General features: G+C 55.3%; 1 protein-coding gene across 1 annotated transcript in view; it reads right to left on the bottom strand.

Moving 5' to 3' along the window:
- The window catches only part of Prex1 (phosphatidylinositol-3,4,5-trisphosphate dependent Rac exchange factor 1), a 150,869-nt gene that overhangs the window by 22,308 nt on the left and 109,025 nt on the right, over positions 1–19,536 (bottom strand). Inside the window, exons 11-21 of the mRNA XM_032904775.1 lie at positions 14,701–14,801; positions 13,630–13,733; positions 13,476–13,525; positions 11,610–11,685; positions 8,286–8,358; positions 5,722–5,864; positions 4,441–4,533; positions 3,840–3,988; positions 2,259–2,344; positions 1,316–1,452; positions 752–848 (exon numbers count right to left, since the gene is read on the bottom strand). Of these exons, the coding sequence (XP_032760666.1) occupies positions 752–848; positions 1,316–1,452; positions 2,259–2,344; positions 3,840–3,988; positions 4,441–4,533; positions 5,722–5,864; positions 8,286–8,358; positions 11,610–11,685; positions 13,476–13,525; positions 13,630–13,733; positions 14,701–14,801 (1,109 nt within the window). The remainder of the gene's footprint in view (positions 1–751; positions 849–1,315; positions 1,453–2,258; positions 2,345–3,839; positions 3,989–4,440; positions 4,534–5,721; positions 5,865–8,285; positions 8,359–11,609; positions 11,686–13,475; positions 13,526–13,629; positions 13,734–14,700; positions 14,802–19,536) is intronic.

Here is a 19,536-nt window from a genome sequence, read left to right as displayed (position 1 = left end):
TGACTGGTAAGAGGCCAAGGGTGACTCCAGAGGGGACCATGGAAGGTTGGGATAGAACAATGGTCTGCAGAAGATACACACGCACTTCTGGTTCCATAACCCAGGAGTCTGTCACACTATCAGCAAGGGAGAATTTAGGTTGTAACTAAGTAACCAACTCTTGGTGAGCCAATGAAAAGAAAGTGGGAGGAGCTAGAGAGATGGCTCAGCGGTTAAGAGCACTGACTGATCTCCCAGAGGACCTGAGTTCAATTCCCAGCAACCACATGGTGGCTCACAACTGTCTATAATTCTAGTATCTGACACCCCCAAAACACCCCACACACAGACATACATACAGACAAAACTCCAACGCACATAAATAAAAATAAATAAACTGTTAAAAAAAAAAAAGTAACTGGGAACCATCCCGGGCTCACGGGCAGACAGAGGCAGAGTCACAAAGATATCGAGCTAGGACTTGGGTGAGCTGTGCTAGGCCATCCGCCAGAAAGAGAATCGGGAGCCAAGGCGTGCGGGAAGCTTCTAGAAGCTCAAACAGACAGGTCAGTCCACGGCCCAGCGAGATTCACTCCTGGGCTGCGAGGACTACACTGTGAACTGCTAAAGATGGAGTCCTGCCCTGAGCTGTCGCAGCACCAAGGGGCCAACACAGCTGCAGCCCCAAGGACCAGCTGGGATGGAACCCTGGGGATACAGAAGACCGGCCATCACGGTTGGCCCAAAGCTCCTCCCACTCCCTGTCCCTTACCTGAGTCATCCTCCTGGGGGTCCTCCTCAGGGGCACCCTGGCTGGCTCTCGCCTGCTGGGCGTCCTCATGGCTGTGGTAGACCCACTGGTAAAGGCCCTGAAAAGAACCACTGTCAGAGGACCAGTCGCATGGTGAGTGCCTGGAGAGGAAGGGACGAGGCCACCCCTGAAGAGACCTCCAAAATGTCACTCCGGACCCCGAGGGACCACTGGCCACGAGGTGTGGAGCATCAGCTCCAGGTAGGAGCACTGAAGCGGGGCTTCGAACACACGTAAAATCCTCGTCTCCCCTGACTCTCCAAAGTCAGGAAGCTCATCTGGTGCGAGACAGGCACTCAGTGACGACACTTGCCAAGAGAAGGCGTGTGGACGGAAGAGTGACTGTACCCTCCACCAGAACTCAGGCCCCCAGCCCTGCAAGTGATTTCTACGGTCAACGTGCACATACCGGAGTTACAACACTCCTGTTTGTAAAAGGGCCCTTCACACCCCCGGCTCAGCTCAGTGCCCCTAAGGGGCCCTCCAAGATGGGGCCCAGCCTCCCGCCTCCTGCCGAGTGCTCACCAGGGCCTCCTCCCTGCGGCTGCGGAAAGCCTGGAAGTGCTCGAGAACTTCAAGGGCGCCATCATTTGCCACGCTGTTGCCGTTGACTTTCAGGATGCATTGGCCCGCGCAGAGCCCGGCAGCTACAGCCTCAGAACCTGGGGGACAGGAACACTTGAGGCTAGAGCCGGGCCAGAGGAGCCAGGTTCCAGTTGCCCCTGGCAACAACTGCATCCAGAGCTGTGCCTCCTCCCAGCTGCCAACCAGAGAGCTGCGGCTGACACTGCAGAGGCAGCTGGCCCAATGTGGCATCTCGGGCCCCTGTCTTTTGGAACCCTGCATGCCCGCATAGTGACGGACTGAAGCCAGGTGACAGAGAAACACCAAAGCTACCCTCAGGGGACAGACTCAGAAAATCCAGGGCAAAATATAGCCGCCGAGCTCAACTCCATCCCTCTCAATTCTACCACAAGGCCAAGCAGTGGGCCATCACCCTGAGCATCTGTAGGTCAACGGACAGGTCTAGAAATAGAATCGAATGGCCAGCTGCCTCCAGCCTAAGAGACACACAGGCCTTGAGGACCCTGGCCAGTGCAGGTCCCAGCCTCAGGGCTTCCAACTTTACTGCTGCCCTACGATCTACAACAAACTGCTTCACCTCTCTGGGCCTCGACGTTCTCATCTGTGAAGTTGGTCAACAGAGCATCTCTTCAAAGGGCTCTAGAGACTCTGAAAGATTTGGCATGGGGGATGGCTGGCCCTCACTAAGTATTCGGCAAATGTCAGCCCCTTTCTTAGTTCTAGCTGGCCTGCCTAAGGCTCTAGCCGAGGTCTCACACACAGGCAGCTGGATGCTGGCATTGGGGCCGCGGGGAGGCTATGGAAACCTGCACTGGGGATGCGCGTGGCTCTCCACGCCCACGATGCAGCCCTGAGAGGCTCTGCACACCAGACTCCAGCTCACCTCTGCCCACGGCAAAGACACACGGCGGGGCTGTTCCTCGAATCTGGAAGGACAGGGCCTCTGGGTGGTCAGGGATTTTGATGGTCCTAGAGGGCACAGGGGCAGAGACAAGCCATGAGAAAAAGGAGGGAGGCTCCTCAAGGAGTCCCTTCCTGCCACCACCCTGCCCTGGCTCCAAGGCTTCTTGGAAATCAACCCCAAAAGGACTGGCACCGATAAACACCGTCAGTCACCCAGGTCCCCAAAGCATGTGGTAAAGAACCAAAGGCCATCGCCAAAACAGACAGAGGCTGAGAGGGTGGCAGATACCGAGGGGAGGCACAGTTTGGGGGTTGTGGGTGCCAAGGGAAGGTACCAGCCTCAGAGAGTGGCAGGTGTCATTCATTTTGAGCTGCTAGGCAGTTGTTGTCCCCAACACACAGCAGGATCCCTTCCATGTCTATCAGGCAGGCAGAGCAGCCCTGAGATCCCGTCCTTAGAGATTAAACCCTGGTGACTTCCGTCTGTGGCATCTAATAGCTAAGCCTCGCCTGCCACCTTTCCCCTAAATCTTCTGTCCTTACAGAAGCAGAGTCTAAACCAGCGGTTCTCAACCTTCCCAGTGCTGCGACCCTTTAATACAGTTCCTTATGTTCTGGTGACCCCAACCATAAAGTTATTTTCATAGCTAGTTTATAACTGTAACTTTCCTATTATTAGGAATCATAACGTAGATATCTGTGTTTTCGGATGGTCTTAGGCGACCCCTGTGAAAGGGTCACTTGACCCCCAAAGGGATCGATGCCCGTAGGTTGAGTCTCTGAAAACTCTCCATAGCTGGTGGCCAATGTTTGCCTCACGTAATTGGCACCAAATACTTCTTAACATAGAAGTATACCAGGGCTGGAGAGATAGCTCAGCGGTTAAGAGCACCGGCTGCTCTTCCAGAGGTCCTGAGTTCAATTCCCAGCAACCACATGGTGGCTCACAACCATCTGTAATGGGACCCAATGCCCTCTTCTGGCATGTAGGTGTGCATGCAGATAGACCACTCATTGACAAATAAATAAACAGAAGAATGCCCACTGCACCTATGTCTGCACATGGCCCACCCTGACCCTGTATGCTGGGCAGCTGCCGACTTCCTCCTGCAGCCCCAGGAAAGCCCTTCCTCTCCTACACTGTTCCAACCCCCTCACTGCCTCTTTCTCTCTGCCATGCCATCATCAACGCTTCATCTTTCTGGAGCCCCCATCCTCCAGAAGCCCCCTCAGAAGTCGTCTCTGAGAGCCATCACTCCGTCCCTAGCCACTGTATCTCTGCTTAGTCTGGCTTCCTTCTCCAACCTCATGTATCCACCTCCACCTGACTGACGACCACCAACTCAGCCCACATCTCACACACACCTGCCCAATGTATATCTGCCCCGTCCCCCATCCCGCTCCCTCCCCAATGTCATCAGAATCCATGGACGGTGGGAACTGTATCCACCCCGACGGGGCTGGGTTCCAAGCCTGAGCTCGCAAAGGTAACAGGCCCACCCAAGAGGAAGACCTCCCGGCCCAGGGAGACCTGCTGAGTCAGCCTGAGGCTCACACTCACTCTTTGGCCTTGGTGGCCACCAGGAGGCGCAGCGGGCGGCGGGAGCAGAAGGACTGGTTAAGGATGGTCTCCACCTCAGAGAACGGCCGCAGGAACACCAGGTCCTCGTTGATGGAGTAAATCTTCCTCCCCGCCTGCAGGCCAGCCATCTGGAGGGACAAGCACAGGTGTCACTGGCCTCCTCCCTCTCCACCGAGGAAGCTGGGATGTTCTAGAAGCACCAGGAAGATGGGCTCTGAGCTGTAAATGAAAGCCCAAGGAAAGGGTGGGTGGCAGTTCCCTTGGGTGCCAGCCTGTGTGGTGACAGCACAGGGGTCAGTGTAGTGGCCACTTTGTAACCATGAGAATTCGAACAAGAATGTGCAATGAGATACCATAAATGAACGGGTTGAGAGAAAAGAAATCCTTCAGGGAGTCTTCCGCTTTCCCTGCACGTCCCCATAGGCCCAGCAGGTGGCGCTGGTGGACTGTGCCAGGAAGGCAGACCTCATTCCCAGCTACCCTGCACCTCAGAACCTGCTAAGCTGGTCCCACCTTGAGACACGAAGACACCCCCAGGAGGGGGTACCGCCCCACCTGAGTCTCCACCGGTGGGTCTCACCTCAGCCAGCGAACCCCTCTGCACGGATTTCACCACCACTGCCTTGTTCTTCTCCTCAAGATCGAAGCCGTAGTCATCCTCCTGCGGGGGGATCTGAAAGCCCAAGATGCACTTAGGGCAACCAGATGAGAGTAGCACCACCCTGCTCCCCCTGCTCCCCAGCGACTAGGATCCTACAGCTGGGTCCCCAAGTCTACACGACAGGGGCAGGTGTGCAGACGGGGTCTGCAGAGCCAGGCCACAGGAACGTAGTAAACAGAGTGTTGTGGGACAGTAGGTACAAGACACAACTGTGTCAAGTGTGGATGTCACCCTCTCCTCCCACAAGCCAGGGCTGATCACCCGTCTGCCCACTGCCCTCCCCACAACCCAGAGACCATCACAGCAAGTGCTTTGACAGAAAGGAAAGGGATCCTGAGTGCCAGGCAACAGGAAACTGGGGTATAGGGAGTTGTGGGTTGGGGGAAAACTTTCCCCAGGGCAGGATGGCACCAGAAGAACTGGGGAACTCCACGGCACTGGGAATGCAACTAAGCTGCCCCACTTGTGCGGCTGACAGTGTTTGAAGGGAGCAATCTGCAGTGTGACTGGAAATGTGCTCAGGCTAAGGTAGAACAGAGCGGGTGACCTCTGAGAACTTCGTAGATGGGGAAAGGGCTCCAGGCAGCAGGCACAGCCTGTGAGAAGGCCCTGAGGCAGCCCCAGGGTGAGAGACTGGGGGGTGGGGAGGGCGCTGAGGCAATGAGGAAAGCGGTGCCCAAGAGACTAATTTGGAGAGGCGGGATAGATGCTGAATCTTATTCAGGTGTGATGGGGTACACCGGAGGGCTTTGGGATACCAGAGGGAACTCAGTCCCCAGGTTTACCACAGACCAGAGAGGTTAGAGTGGCTATGGAAAGACCTCTCCCAGGCAACTCAAGCCCAGCCTAAGAAATCAGGCTAGGTGGGATAGGGTGCCAACATTCCTGTCCCGGCTAGTAAATGTTCCCAACTGCAGACACTCAAGGCTCCTGGATATGAGCAGAACACAAGCTCCTGAGACCTATAGTGCTGTAGGAGGTGACTCGGGAGGCATGGTGAAGCCATGGCTGCGTGGTAGATGAAAGGGTAGGAGCTCCTGCAACCCCCGTGCTTCATGAGGAGTGTAGCCCTGGTTGGCACAATGACCTGGCTTTTCAGTCCTGAGACTCATGCTCAGAGCTGCATGCCCTGCTCTGGTTACTGTCGGACGCTGCCGACGGGCAGGGACGGAAGGCACAGCAGCCCTCCTGTGCTCCTACCAGCAACCGCTTGGCCAGGATGTTCTCCACTAGCTTGAAGTCGTTGCGAAGCTGTTTGTTCTTGCTGCTGGTCCCTTCCATCTCCTCATCCGCATGGAAGCGGAAGTACTGAGACTCGTCCTTGAATTCGCTCTTCTCCAGAACTGCAAGTCACAGACACACAGCCGCGATCAGATGGCAGCGGCTCAGCCGCCTTGGCCAACCAGTAGCCACAGGCTAGAAGCAGCTCCTGGACAAGGATAGCTTGGCCGAGAGGCCATTGTAGAGAAGTAGAATTGTGAGCCAATGCTAGCATGTGAACTCCACAGGAAGGCCCGGCTGTCTGACTCCTCTAAAAACCTGGCATGGCTGGGTGGGTACAGTGCCTGCCGTGCAAGTCGTAAGGCCTGGACTCGGATCCGCGGCGCCCAGAGAGATGCTAGGGGCAGCACATGTCTCTAACCCCAGCTCTGGGAAGACAGGGACCAGCAGATCTTCAGAGCTTGCTGGTCAGAGGCTCTACCCAGTTGGGGGAGCTCTGGGTTCAGATAGAGACCTCGTCTCAAAAATTCAAGTGGAAAATGGCTGAGAAAGATAGCCAGAGCCCACCTATGGCCTCCACGTGTACATGGGTGAGTGGATCCACGTGTTACACACACACATTCACATACATTAATACACACCCACATGTTACACACACTCACACACACATGCACCCACATGTTACACTACACACACTCACGCGCCCACGCACCCACATCACGCACCCACATGTTACACGCACACTTACACACATATTCACATGCACCAACATGTTACACCAAACACACACTCACACACACTCATACATGCACACACATGTTACAAACACTCACACTCACACACTCACATGCACACACACATGCACACACATGTTACACACACACACTCACACTCACATTCACATGCACCCAATGTTACAACACACACACACACACACACACACACACACACGCATCTGTTCCCAGCAGCCACATTGAGCAGTTCACAACCATTTATAACTCCAGCTCCAGGGGGGTCTGATGCTTTCTGACTTCCATGGGTAACTATACACAAGTATGCACACACACCAAGAAATCTTAAGGAAAGAAAGGAAGGAAGGAGGAAGGAAGGAAGGAAGGAAGGAAGGAAGGAAGGAAGGAAGGAAGGAAGGAAGGAAAGAAGGGTACATCAAAGCCGAGAGTTGGCAGCTGCCGAAGGCCTGTGAGAGCCTGCAAAGAGAGCCCACCCAGATTCCTCCAGACCCCACTCTAGTCAAGCGGGGCATTCTTCTTCCTGCAGGGGAATTACCTGCATGTGAGTGTGTAGCTGGGCAACCCCTATTCCTGCTTTGGAACACACAGACCCGCAAATTGCTACTCTCCACAGAGCAGGGCACAGCCAGGCTCCAAGCACCCTGCTTATTTAGCCTCCATTGTAAACATGGGGTTAGAAGACTCCAGAGCTGGAGCAAGAGTCACGGTGCCGTCTCTGAGCAGTGACGTCCAGGGAGACAGAGAGGAACTCTCGAGTCACCAGCCCAGCTCGGTGAGGCCCCGCTTCCCCCTCCCAGCCAAGGCTGTTAGTCCAGTGTGGAGAGGTGCACACAGACCTGGGTTCAAACCCCTCCTTCTGATACTTTAACCCTTTGTTTGCAGCTTGGCTTTCCCTTCCAATAGAAGACCAAGAGCATCGAATCCCTGGGATGGTTCTAAGGCTGCAGCGGCCTCGGTTTCCCTCTGCCTAAGTCCCTCCCAGAAGATACCCAGGACTGAGGCTCAGTTCAGACGTGGCAGAAGGTGCTGTCCCCTCCACCACTCTGTGTCCACACTGCCCTTTGCCACTCCCCAGTGTTTGGTCCTTTCTTATTTTAGCAGATATGTGAGTTTGGGTGGGGGTGGGGGACTATAAAGCCTGCAATTTCCCCATGAAGGGCCCTAAGGGCATGAGGCCGCCCAATTACCCCTCCTTATTCAGTCTCCCCAGATAGCTGCCTTCCGGGAATGAGGCTGAGTGGACCACAATTATCCTCACCCACAAATGAGAGGCTCCTGCACACAGGCAGGGCCAGCACTACTGCATGGTGCAAAGGGCCTCTGGGAAGGAGACGGAACCAATGGGAGGCCAAGCCTGGTCCCTTCAGCTGAAGGAATGAGCAGTAGAGGGGACAAGACAGCAAAGTCTCTGGAGAAACCAGAGAAACTGAGGCCACAGGGGAGCTAAGTCTGGAGGGAGCATAGGGCTGGGCCATGGGCTCAGACAGGCAAATCACCTTCGGAATGCTATGGCCCCTGGCCAGTTTTCCTAAATAAAGTTTTATTGGCACCTAGCCACACAGTGTCCTGGTGGCTGCTTGGCCCTTTTGCAGAGCAAGGGAAGAGACTGGAGAACACGGTTTCTCTGAGAGAGGGGCAGACAAAGGTAACGGGGAGGTGGCACGGGAGGACACCATGCCGCCTGGGAGCACGGTTGGGGGAAGACCGAAGCATAAGCCTTCAATGCTCAGACGCTGTGCATACAAAGCTGGCTATCAAGGCCCTAAGCGGAGCTCCAGGCCCCGCACTTACCATGGTGCATGAAACCGTTGTTGCACAGGCCCACACCCAGCGCCACCGCCTCCTCCCGTGTCTGGCAGTCCCCCTGAAATGGAAATAGAAGGGGACACTGTGAGGGGAGCCAGCATGGAATCGTCAAGCTGTGACAGGCCACCATCGAGAAACACAAGTTGCATGGGGACAGAGATTTGTCATGTTGCGTACCAAGGTCCCGAAACGTGTTGGGGACTATTCCCAATAAACTCCTAACATGGGAGTTACTTTATTAGATGATGCTGGTTGCCTAGCAACAGCCCTTTCCTGATCCCTCCCCAATAAGGAAACTCTCCCCCCATTTCACAACCACCCTGGCAGAGAAGGTGGAAAATGAGACACAGCAAAGCCCTCCACCAGTAAGGGCACACGGACAAACCCTTTCTTCCTAACTCGCTACCTGGAACTAAGGTGTGATGCCTGGTGCTTCTGCAATCACAATGTGACCACAGGGTAAAACACTGTAACGGTGGCAGAGTAGAAAAACACAGAGACTGGGATCCTCAAAGACATCATGAGACTGCCCTAGTTGCTCTGGGCCACCAACCTCTGTGCTGCTCTCACGAGAGACACAAATCCCAAATTGCTGTGGCTCTGCACGTCTGTAGACATGTCCCCTGATGTTAGAAATGAAGTCCACAGTGCTTAGAAAGCCTGCAGGGGCTTCTGCAAACCTCAGGAAAGGGGACACCACTGACCCTTCCACCAGGGACAAAGCCATGTGAGGAAGTGACGGTGAGGCTGTGGTGGTCTGACCTGAGAGAGGACAATGGCCAGATGACCAACTGCCCAAAAGGCCACCTGGTTCTACACGTCTGGACATGTGGCCTCTGGCCCAGTCATCTTTCACTTAGGTTTTTCTGTCTTTACGACATGTCATCAGAACTAGGGACCTGACTGATCTCTAGGGATGGGGACCAGAGCTGACTTCTGGTGTCTGCTCCCTTAGTGGCCTGGCTGCAGGGCTCCCATCTCCTCGCCAGCCCAGAGCAGCATGTTTCCCAAGTCATCTGCAGATCAGGGAAGTTTTAGCTTTGGAATCCCCCTGTCTCAGCCTGCTTGGAGGACAGGTGTATGTCACCACAACCATCTTGGAACCCCCAAATCTCCCTGCTAGCCAGGCAGAGAGAGGCTAGAATCTCAGGGTGGGAGCAGGGCTGGCAGACTCAGTCCCAGCTGCTGACTGGATCAAGGGCTGCCACCAGGAGAACCTCATGACAGCTAGGGCCAGGCTCCTAGGCTTCCAGACACACAGGCAGCCAGCCCTGCACACAACTGTGACAGTACACAAGGGGAAAGGAGGCCAGACACCCAGCCAGCCAGGCCTGGCCCTCTTTCTGGAGGGTGGAAGAGGTTACTCCCAGCCAAAGAGACATGATTGCTTTTCCAGTGGCCGTGAGCACCAGGTGTAGGGATTCTAGCAGGGGCTGCAGGGCAGGCTGAGGATGCTAGGGAGGGGCTGAGGGATCACTGGCCTTGGTCCTCAAGGCATGACTAGGTGAGGATCACAAAGAAAACAAACAACTCCTAAGAGACCCTAAGTCAGAGGCAGGGGAATGGCAAGATTGGAGCTAGGACAGAGGAGGCAACAGGGAGGGACACACACATCCAGAGAAGTTGCCCATAGCCACAGAGCTGGAAGACAGTGACAGCCAGCCCTAGTGGCTTTGGCTGGGTGCTTGGTCTAAGAAGACCAGCCAGCCTCTGGAGTCTACTCGATTTGCAAAGAGCTCAGAACCGGCCTAGCCTGTCTGTCCTATCCCCAGAGGCAGAGGCCAAGGAGGCTCCTGAGGACACAAGGCAAGCCCAGGTCATGGTGACAGACCTGAGTGTCCCAGAGGACAAGTCAGGAGGGGGGAGGGGAGCAGTTTGGTCAGGGCTCTCTAACTCCTTTCTGGTTGCTTCTGTCTCTCAATCAAGTCATGGCGTCCCCACAGGCCCCTGGGAAGGAAGCCGGCTCACCCCTGCCTGACATAAAGGAGTGCCTATATCTTGCGACCTTACTTCCTCAGGGACCAATGGAAGCACACAGGGAGAGCATGAGTGACCAAAGGCTGCAGGCACACCATGGGATACCTCTGCCCACCATGCCTATCATGCTCCATCTCTCCACAGACTGAATCCTTGTCAGCAGGGGAAACTGAGGCATAGGCAGGCAGGCGGACCCAGGCTTCCCGATGACAAAGAGGCCTTCTGAGTTAGGCTTTCCCAGCCACCACATCACAGATGGAAAAACCGAGATTCCAAGGGGTAGTCAGTCACTGGCCCCAGGCTGTGGTTCTACCGAGCTGTGTTTATACACAGCCCCTCCCTGCATGGTTCATGCGGCCTCCCCTGTGACTTGTGTGCCCAGGCCCTCAGCAGCCATCTGCTGGGCCCTGGTAGCTGTTGCAAAGGGTTCTCAGGCTACCCCAACTGCCCATCTTCCCTGCCCCAAGTGCTCTTGCTGGCCCTGAGGTCCAGGAGACAGGGAGGAGGAAGGCCAGAGCATTTCATCTCTGCTCACAATCATCCGACAGCTGGGTCATCATCAAGGTGGTGCAGCCCCCGCCCAGCATTCCCTACCTGGCCCTCGCTCTGAACGAGTCACATGACCTATGCCTCAGGCTTCCATCTGTAACACTGGGACGACCACCACACCACCCCAGCTTGTCCTGAGGGTCAGACCGGACGGGACGCCACGATCTGAGACCTCACACAGCAAGGCTGGTTCGTTTCTCTAAGCCTAGATATATCTGACCTTCAGTGTCTCAACTCACAGCCCAAGCCTGTGAGCCTGTCTCCAAGCACCTAGGGGGTGGATCCTGAGACATTCAGTGCCCCTCTCTACGCTCCTGGTCTCCTCCATACAGATTGGCTTAAGGATTTAAATGGGGCTCACCCAGCCAATGGCACCTAAGGGGGAAACCACTTGGATAGGAGAGCACGTTGAGGCGTCCCCTCCCTTGATGTTACAGGAAAGGAAAAGGCTCAGCTCTCCCTGCTGCTTGTCTTTGACTGTGGTTATGTGCAATGGCTGGAGCTGTGGCTGCCACGCTGTGACTGTGAAGCTACCAATCAGGAGATTACATAGCAGGATGGCAGAAAGGGAGAAGGCTGGGTATGTAACTGAGCATCAGGGACATCCAAGGACGACACACCACGTGACAGAAAGCTGCTGCACAGGGACAGCTACTGCACATTCCCTTTCCTGCCGGGGGCTCCCTGTGTGGTCACACTGTAGACACAGAGAGCAGAAAAGAGCCGGGTCTGTCCCCAGCTACACTGCTGTCCCCAGCTACAGTCTGGGCCACGCATGCTCACCTGTGCCAGGAGCCAGTCGACCAGCTTGCTCCCGGGGACCACGGACTTGTAGGTCTTCAGGTGGTAATCACGGTCCCTGGAGGAGAGGTGGACAATGAGTGCATTGGAGGGGGTGGGGGGCACGTTGGTTTCTGGAGCCTGTTCCATCTGGAAGAGCCTCAACAGACACGGGGAAGAGGTTGATCCGCTCCTGACTTATGGGCCAGCTGCCCCGCCAGCAGCAGATGGGGAAGCCTCAGGCTGCAGACACTCTCCAGCCCAGGGGAACCTCTTTGAGATGCCATGTCTCTTGAGGCAGCTTTGCCTGCATGTAGAGAAGGTCTGTCTCGGGGTGGAGTGCCACACTGGTGACTGTGGGCATCCCACAGAGCTGTGCATCCCCACAGCAAGGACCTTTCCTGGCCGGACATACGTAGTCCACAGCGAAGGGGCCCTGGGTCTCTAAGGAGGGGAGAACAAGGCTCACACCCTTCTGCCTTATTTTGGTGCTGACAGACACACGGCTGAACTGCAGGCCAGGCCCAGAGCAAAGCCCAAGGCTGGAGGGTGCAGGGGGGTCTCAGTGAGGTGTGCACTCCACCTTGCTAGCCTTAGGGGCTGTGGGCCCTGAGTGGCCATAGTGCAGCAAGCTCGGCCTGAAGCTGATAGACACCGAGTTCTACAACCTTGGGTGGGGCCGCTGAAGTATGCTCAGGATTGGGTGTGGTCGTTTCTGAGAACTAGTCTCGCCTAAGCAAGGACCCTAGGTACGTCCCCCGCCACCACCTAAAAAAGAAAAGTCACACCAGCGGGCTGAAAGGCCCAGGGAAGGCCACTAGGAAACAGGCAGAAGCCATGGGGGCCCAGGAGGCTGCTGGGCACAGGCAGAGGCCATGGGGGCCCAGGAGGAGGCTGGGTCCTTTGCCACTACCTCCTAGAACTGGCACAGAGCAGCAGATGAGGGTGACTGAGGAGGCAGGGTGAAGGGTTCCCAGGGGGCCTGACTTCACAGCCCACAGACTGGATGAAGTCCCCAGAACAAGTCATGTCCCCCTGTCCCTGTCCCTCCACCCACAATAAGCTTCATAACAAACACTGAGCCACTGTTTTTGCCTCCTGTGGGTGTAACTTTACATGATTTTAACCCCCAGGGCACCAGGAGATGTGAGGGGCTGCTAGGCCCATTTGGCAGGAAGAGAACTATTCACTCAACAAACACTGGTGCTGGTGGGACACTTGACAAAACCATTTGAATTTAGATTCGAACAGCCAATAAAATCAAAAATCAAAAGATTCATTAAATTTTTAAAAATAAATAAATAAAAGGAGACTCCACAACCCGGAGCATCTGAAAACCTTAGGACAGGAGGTTTCTGGAAGGGGCAATACAGACACAGAGCATAAGGAAGCATGGCTCTATCAGGAAGTATGGAGAGCCCCTGGGTCGGGTGTCAGGAAGGTGGTCAAGGGCAAGATGGAACTCGGTGGTAGGTAGACCGCTTGTCCCGTCCCAGGGAAAACAAGGAAGGAGGAAATGGGAGCTGGTGTGTAGGAGAGAGCATCCCATAGCAGCAGCAAGTGCACAGGTCCTGAGGTATGTCCTGCTTTATAACCTGCCTCAGACAGAATCGGTGAGTAGAAGAAAGGCTGAGTGACTGTCCAAGGTCACACAACTGGGGACCAGCAGGCAGATCCACTCAGCCTGGCACTCCTGTCCCTTCCTACGCTCTGGCACTTCCCATGGATTCACTCACTTATCCCGACAGTCTGATGGAAGAGGTCGGTTATTAACCACGTCTGATGGACAAGGGGGCAGAGGCTCAGAGAGGTGGGGATGTGGGTGGGGCCGTTCTGCTAGTGTCAGGCGGGGAGGCCAGGGGGACTTACTTGATCACGGGGGTGTACAGGCTGTGAAGCCGGCAATAGAGTCTCACGCCCTGCAAGCAAGAGCAGGGTCTGAATCAGCCATGCCCTCTGGGCGGGGCAGGCTGCAGGGCCCTCCAGCTGGATGGGCGCCACAGGCTGCAAGGAGACGTCCTACCTTGGACATGATGTCCTCCAGCTCGCTGCGGGCTTTGTAGGTGCCGTCGTCGTAGCGGAAGCGATACATCACCTGCTCGTTCTTGAACTGATGCTTGTCGGAGACTGGAAGGACCCAGGGACTGGTAAGGCTGGGGAAACCCGCCCTCCGTCTCCACCCTTTGCTCCCCCAGTACATCAAGGGACGTGAGGCCCACGGCTCGTACAGGCCTGGCAGAGACTGGCGACCTAGCTAGACATCTGTGGGCACCTCTGATTTGTCCTGTCCTTGGAAAGAACAGGAAGCAAGCACTCCGGAGTAAGGACCACACTGCTGGCCTCTTGACAGCTACCTTTCAATTCTGCTGGAGACCTAGACCCCAAAGCAGGCTCTGTACAGGCAAGAGTCCCAGACTCTAAAAACAAAGACTCTTCCCCGCACCTGGACACTCGGTGGCTCCTGGCTAGCTCAATGGGCCCACGCAGACTCCATAGCCAAGTCCCTTCCATAGCTCCAAGACTTCTGACCTCAGTGGCTTCCTAACAAGCCACTGTCCACTCAGGAGGCAGCCTCACTGCCTTCTCTGGTGCTCTGTGCCTTGGTTGTCCCTGCTTCTTAGAGCCATAGCACCTATCTGCCTCCTTCACTTCCAGGGGAGACGTCCCAAACCCCTGTCCAGAACTGACCCCCTACAGCATGACTGCCACTCCCTCCTCTCCCCAGCACAACTAACTCTTGCTGTGATGGCACCATCTACCACCTTCATCTCCCCTCCAAGCACAACGTCAGCTCTGTGAGGACAGGGCTTTTCTCCTGTCCCACCCACGGCTGTGCAAGCAAGTGCCCGACTGCAAGAAATACCCGATAAACATCCTCAAATTAGCTCTCCCTGGAGGGGCAAGTGGAAAATTCTACTTCCCAGCCATCTGCTTTTCTGAGGAGTCCCCCCTTGCTGGTACTCAAGTGAATACCAGTTCTGTCGCCCCAAAGAAGTGTCATGGGGCAGCCATGGTCCTGAGCCTGTGTTGAAGTGCAGGTACAGGCTTGCTTCCCTGACATGCAGCCTACCTCACCATACCCGCTCCCACTCACCGTGGTGGATGATGCCGTTCTCCAACAGGGCCTGGCCCAAGTTGATCCCTTCTTCTGTCTTGCTGATCTCACCAATTTCCAGGAGCCAGGCAACGAACTCACTGCCAGAAAGAGAAGATGCAGGGAGATGGCTCCCAGCCCCGGAACCAGAACAAATGGGCCTGGCCCCACCCACCCCAGGAATAGCAGGCAAATCTTTCCCTTGCACACAAAACCATAGCCCCAGAAACCATGGTAAGGCTTGTTTGTGACTAATAATTCTGGGCTAGCCTCAGTCACCCAGGAAAGGGGTAGGGGGTGGATGGACAGTTGGGTGCATGATTAGATGGACAGTGGATGTTTGGTAAATAATGGAAGAGGTGTGTGGATGAGTGATTGACAGAATAGGTGTGTGGATGAGTGAGTGACAGAATAGGTGTGTGGATGAGTGATTGACAGAATAGGTGTGTGGATGAGTGATTGACAGAATAGGTGTGTGGATGAGTGATTGACAGAATAGGTGTGTGGATGAGTGATTGACAGAATAGTTGTGTGGACAGAATAGGCGTGTGGATGAATGATTGACAGAATAGGTGTGTGGATGAGTGATTGACAGAATAGGTGTGTGGATGAATGATTGACAGAATAGGTGTGTGGATGAGTGATTGACAGAATAGGTGTGTGGATGAGTGATTGACAGAATAGGTGTGTGGATGAGTGATTGACAGAATAGGTGTGTGGATGAGTGATTGACAGAATAGGTGTGTGGATGAGTGATTGACAGAATAGGCGTGTGGCTGAATGATTGACACGGACGGGCGGGCGGGTGGCCGGAGATGGGTAAGTGGGTAGGTGGATGTGTAGATAGAAGAGTGGAAAATGGTTCATGATTGGGAGATGAATGGATGGTGGATGGATGGATAGACGGGTGTGTGGAACACATGAATGACATAGCTTGTGAGTGGGTGCATGGATGGGTGGATGAGAGGACAGATGAGTAGATGTGGGTAGGTGATGGATGGATGGATGATAGATGGACGGATGGACAGATGATGGCTAGATAGATGCATGAATGGAGGATGGATGGATGGACTGACAGATGGAGGATGGATGGACTAATCAACAGACTGATGATAGATGGCTGGATGAACAGATGATGGATGGATGATGAATGGACAGATGATGGACAGATGATGGATGGATGGATGGATGGATGGATGGATGGATGATGGATGGATGGATGATGGATGGACCAACAGACAGAGGGATGACAAGTGGGTGGATGGATGAGTAGGCAGGAGATGAATCATGGACAGATGGACGGACAGATGATGGATGGACAGATGGACGGATGATGGATGGATGATGGACGAACTGACAGAGGGATGACAAGATGGATGAGTAGGCGGGAGATGAATGATGGACAGACCAAGAGTAGATGGTAGATGGATGTGGAAAGTAACCTGAGTTATCCACGTGGACAGAGGCATAAGCCAATAGATACATGGCCATGTGGTACACAGGTAAATAAGAAGAACGGGCAGATGGATAAACCATCAGAGAGAACAATGCTGGGTAGACGGGCAGGTGTGGAGGTTGAGGGGGGATGCTGGGTGGATGGTGGAGGTACACCATAGATAGCTGGGGGGGGGATGGCTAGATGGCATGGATATTAAATGAGTGTGTCTGTTTGTATAGAAGTATGTATGCAGGTGTGCAGTTCAGATGAAATTCACAAAATAAGGAGAAGGCCATACCAAGCCCCAGAAAGCTGACTGGAAAGTTAGGAAGGCCCAGGTGTCTCAAATCACACCTTGTCTGTCCTCAGAGTGCTCCACCACACCTTGTCTGTCCATCCTCACACCCTCTCCGTCCTCACAGTGCTCCCATCAACCCTCTCTGCCCTCACAGTGCTCCCATCACACCCTCTGTCCTCACAGTGCTCCTCACAGTGCTCCCATCACACCCTCCGTCCTCACGTCCTCACAGTGCTCCCATCAACCCTCTCTTCCCTCACAGTGCTCCCATCACACCCTCTCTGTCCTCACAGTGCTCCCATCACACCCTCTCCGTCCTCACAGTGCTCCCATCACACCCTCTCCGTCCTCACAGTGCTCCCTCTCTCTCCTCACAGTGCTCCCATCACACCCTCTCCGTCCTCACAGTGCTCCCCTCACACCCTCTCTGCCCTCACAGTGCTCCCATCACACCCTCTCCGTCCTCACAGTGCTCCCATCACATCCTCTATCCTCACAGTGCTCCCTCACACCCTCTCTGTCCTCACAGTGCTCCCATCACACCCTCTCTGCCCTCACAGTGCTCCCATCACACCCTCTCTGTCCTCACAGTGCTCCCATCACACCCTCTGTCCTCACAGTGCTCCCATCACACCCTCTCTGCCCTCACAGTGCTCCCATCACACCCTCTCTGTCCTCACAGTGCTCCCATCACACCCCTCTGCCCTCACAGTGCTCCCATCACACCCTCTCCATCCTCACAGTGCTCCCATCACACCCCTCTGCCCTCACAGTGCTCCCATCACCCTCTGCCCTCACAGTGCTCCCATCACACCCTCTCCATCCTCACAGTGCTCCCATCACACCCTCTCTGTCCTCACAGTGCTCCCATCACACCCCTCTGCCCTCACAGTGCTCCCCATCACACCCCTCTCTGTCCCCACAGTGCTCCCATCACACCCTCTGCCCTCACAGTGCTCCCATCACACCCTCTCTGCCCTCACAGTGCTCCCATCACACCCTCTCTGTCCTCACAGTGCTCCCATCACACCCTCTCTGTCCTCACAGTGCTCCCATCACACCCTCTGCCCTCACAGTGCTCCCATCACACCCTCTCCGTCCTCACAGTGCCCCCATCACACCCTCTCAGTGCTCCCATCACACCCTCTCTGTCCTCACAGTGCTCCCATCACACCCTCTCTGTCCTCACAGTGCTCCCATCACACCCTCTCTGTCCTCACAGTGCTCCCATCACACCCTCTCTGTCCTCACAGTGCTCCCATCACACCCTCTCTGTCCTCACAGTGCTCCCATCACACCCTCTCTGTCCTCACAGTGCTCCCATCACACTCTCCCACCACACTCTCTGTCCTCACAGTGCTCCCATCACACCCTCTCTGTCCTCACAGTGCTCCCATCACACCCTCTCTGCCCTCACAGTGCTCCCATCACACCCTCTCTGCCCTCACAGTGCTCCCATCACACCCTCTCCGTCCTCACAGTGCTCCCATCACACCCTCTGCCCTCACAGTGCTCCCATCACACCCTCTCTGCCCTCACAGTGCTCCCATCACACCCTCTCCGTCCTCACAGTGCTCCCATCACACCCTCTCTGTCCTCACAGTGCTCCCATCACACCCTCTGCCCTCACAGTGCTCCCATCACACCCTCTCTGCCCTCACAGTGCTCCCATCACACCCTCTCCGTCCTCACAGTGCTCCCATCACACCCTCTCTGTCCTCACAGTGCTCCCATCACACCCTCTCCGTCCTCACAGTGCTCCCATCACACCCTCTGTCCTTACAGTGCTCCCATCACACCCTCTCTGTCCTCACAGTGCTCCCATAGCTTTTGCCTCACTCAGAAAGTAGTTCAACTCTGCCTCAACTGTCTCACACATCTGCCCAGAAATATGTGTACCAACCCTGGCCACTGACTCCACTCCTAGAACGTCATTCCTAGACCAGTCTCCTCTCCTGTGTCCCCTTCTCCCATCCTCTGGCCTTGGCTCACTCATCCTTGCTCCCTTCTTTAAAAACAAAATCCTAGACCCCATCATGCCTCTGGGCCTATGAAATTGCTGCTCCATCTTCCTAGAAATGTCCTTCCCTGGGTCCTTTCATGTCACCTCTTCAAGGGGCAACAGTCCACATCACCGCCAGGGAGCCCTGTACACAGCAGCCTGCCCGCCTAGCTATGCCTCCTCTTTGTACAAGCACTCTCTGCAGATCTGCCTGTGCTTACCAGCCCCCCCTCCCTGAGCACACAGACACCCAGGATGTAAGCCCTCGCTGATAGGCGTTGACCTTGTCTGATGACCTTTCCCTGCTACACTTGGAGACTCAAGAGTCCTCCACACAGCAAGTGGGGAATGAGCAAGAAGGAATGTTCTGGTGCCGGCAGGAAGGTTGGGGACACAGATGCGACAGGGAGCTGTTCTGCCTCCAGGTACCAAGCCTCTGACTGAGGTCCCAGCCCCTGTGGCCTCTTGGGCTCAGCAGAGATTTTCAGCCCACTGGAGCCAGCGGAACAGGGTGAGCCTGGAGCAAGCAGCACCCACAAGCGTGGGCAGCAGTGCCCAGCCCCCTCTATGGAAACCAGCTGCCCCACCTTCGGTTACAGCAGGGGACGCTATTTTTAGCTTTCAGTGCTGGCAGAGGAAGGACCTGCTCTTCTGTAGGTAGTAGTATTATGAGGCATTCAGAAAGCCCAGGAGACACCCAGGGATGTGGGAAAGACAAAGGTACATTTCCGGCACCCTGGGTGGGAACTTTCCAAGTTCTGTGTCCCTCTAACCACCCCCCACACCACCCCCTTCACACTCCACTCCATTGTTCTCCAAGTCCCAGCTCTTGGGGCAAGGCGAAGACTGCCAGCAACCCCAGAAGGCAAACAGATGCCGGTGTGAGCACTCTCAGAGGCTGGAGGCCAGAGAACCAGAGCAAGGTTGCTCACCGGCTGTCCTATCCAGGGTCACCTCTGATAGGGACGAACAGCCCTGTGGCCACAGGGGGGCCAGGAAGCATTCCCAAAGGGACTGCAGGGGGCAGAAGACAGACTCAGGAGAGCAACTGAGCAGTGACTGTGCCCACACTGGGTCTTGCTACCAGTTGGGAAACCA

Source organism: Rattus rattus, chromosome 5 (assembly GCF_011064425.1).
Source record: "Rattus rattus isolate New Zealand chromosome 5, Rrattus_CSIRO_v1, whole genome shotgun sequence".
Classification (NCBI taxonomy): domain Eukaryota; kingdom Metazoa; phylum Chordata; class Mammalia; order Rodentia; family Muridae; genus Rattus; species Rattus rattus.
Note: the sequence above shows the minus strand (reverse complement) of the source record. Positions and strands in the feature narration are given on the sequence as shown.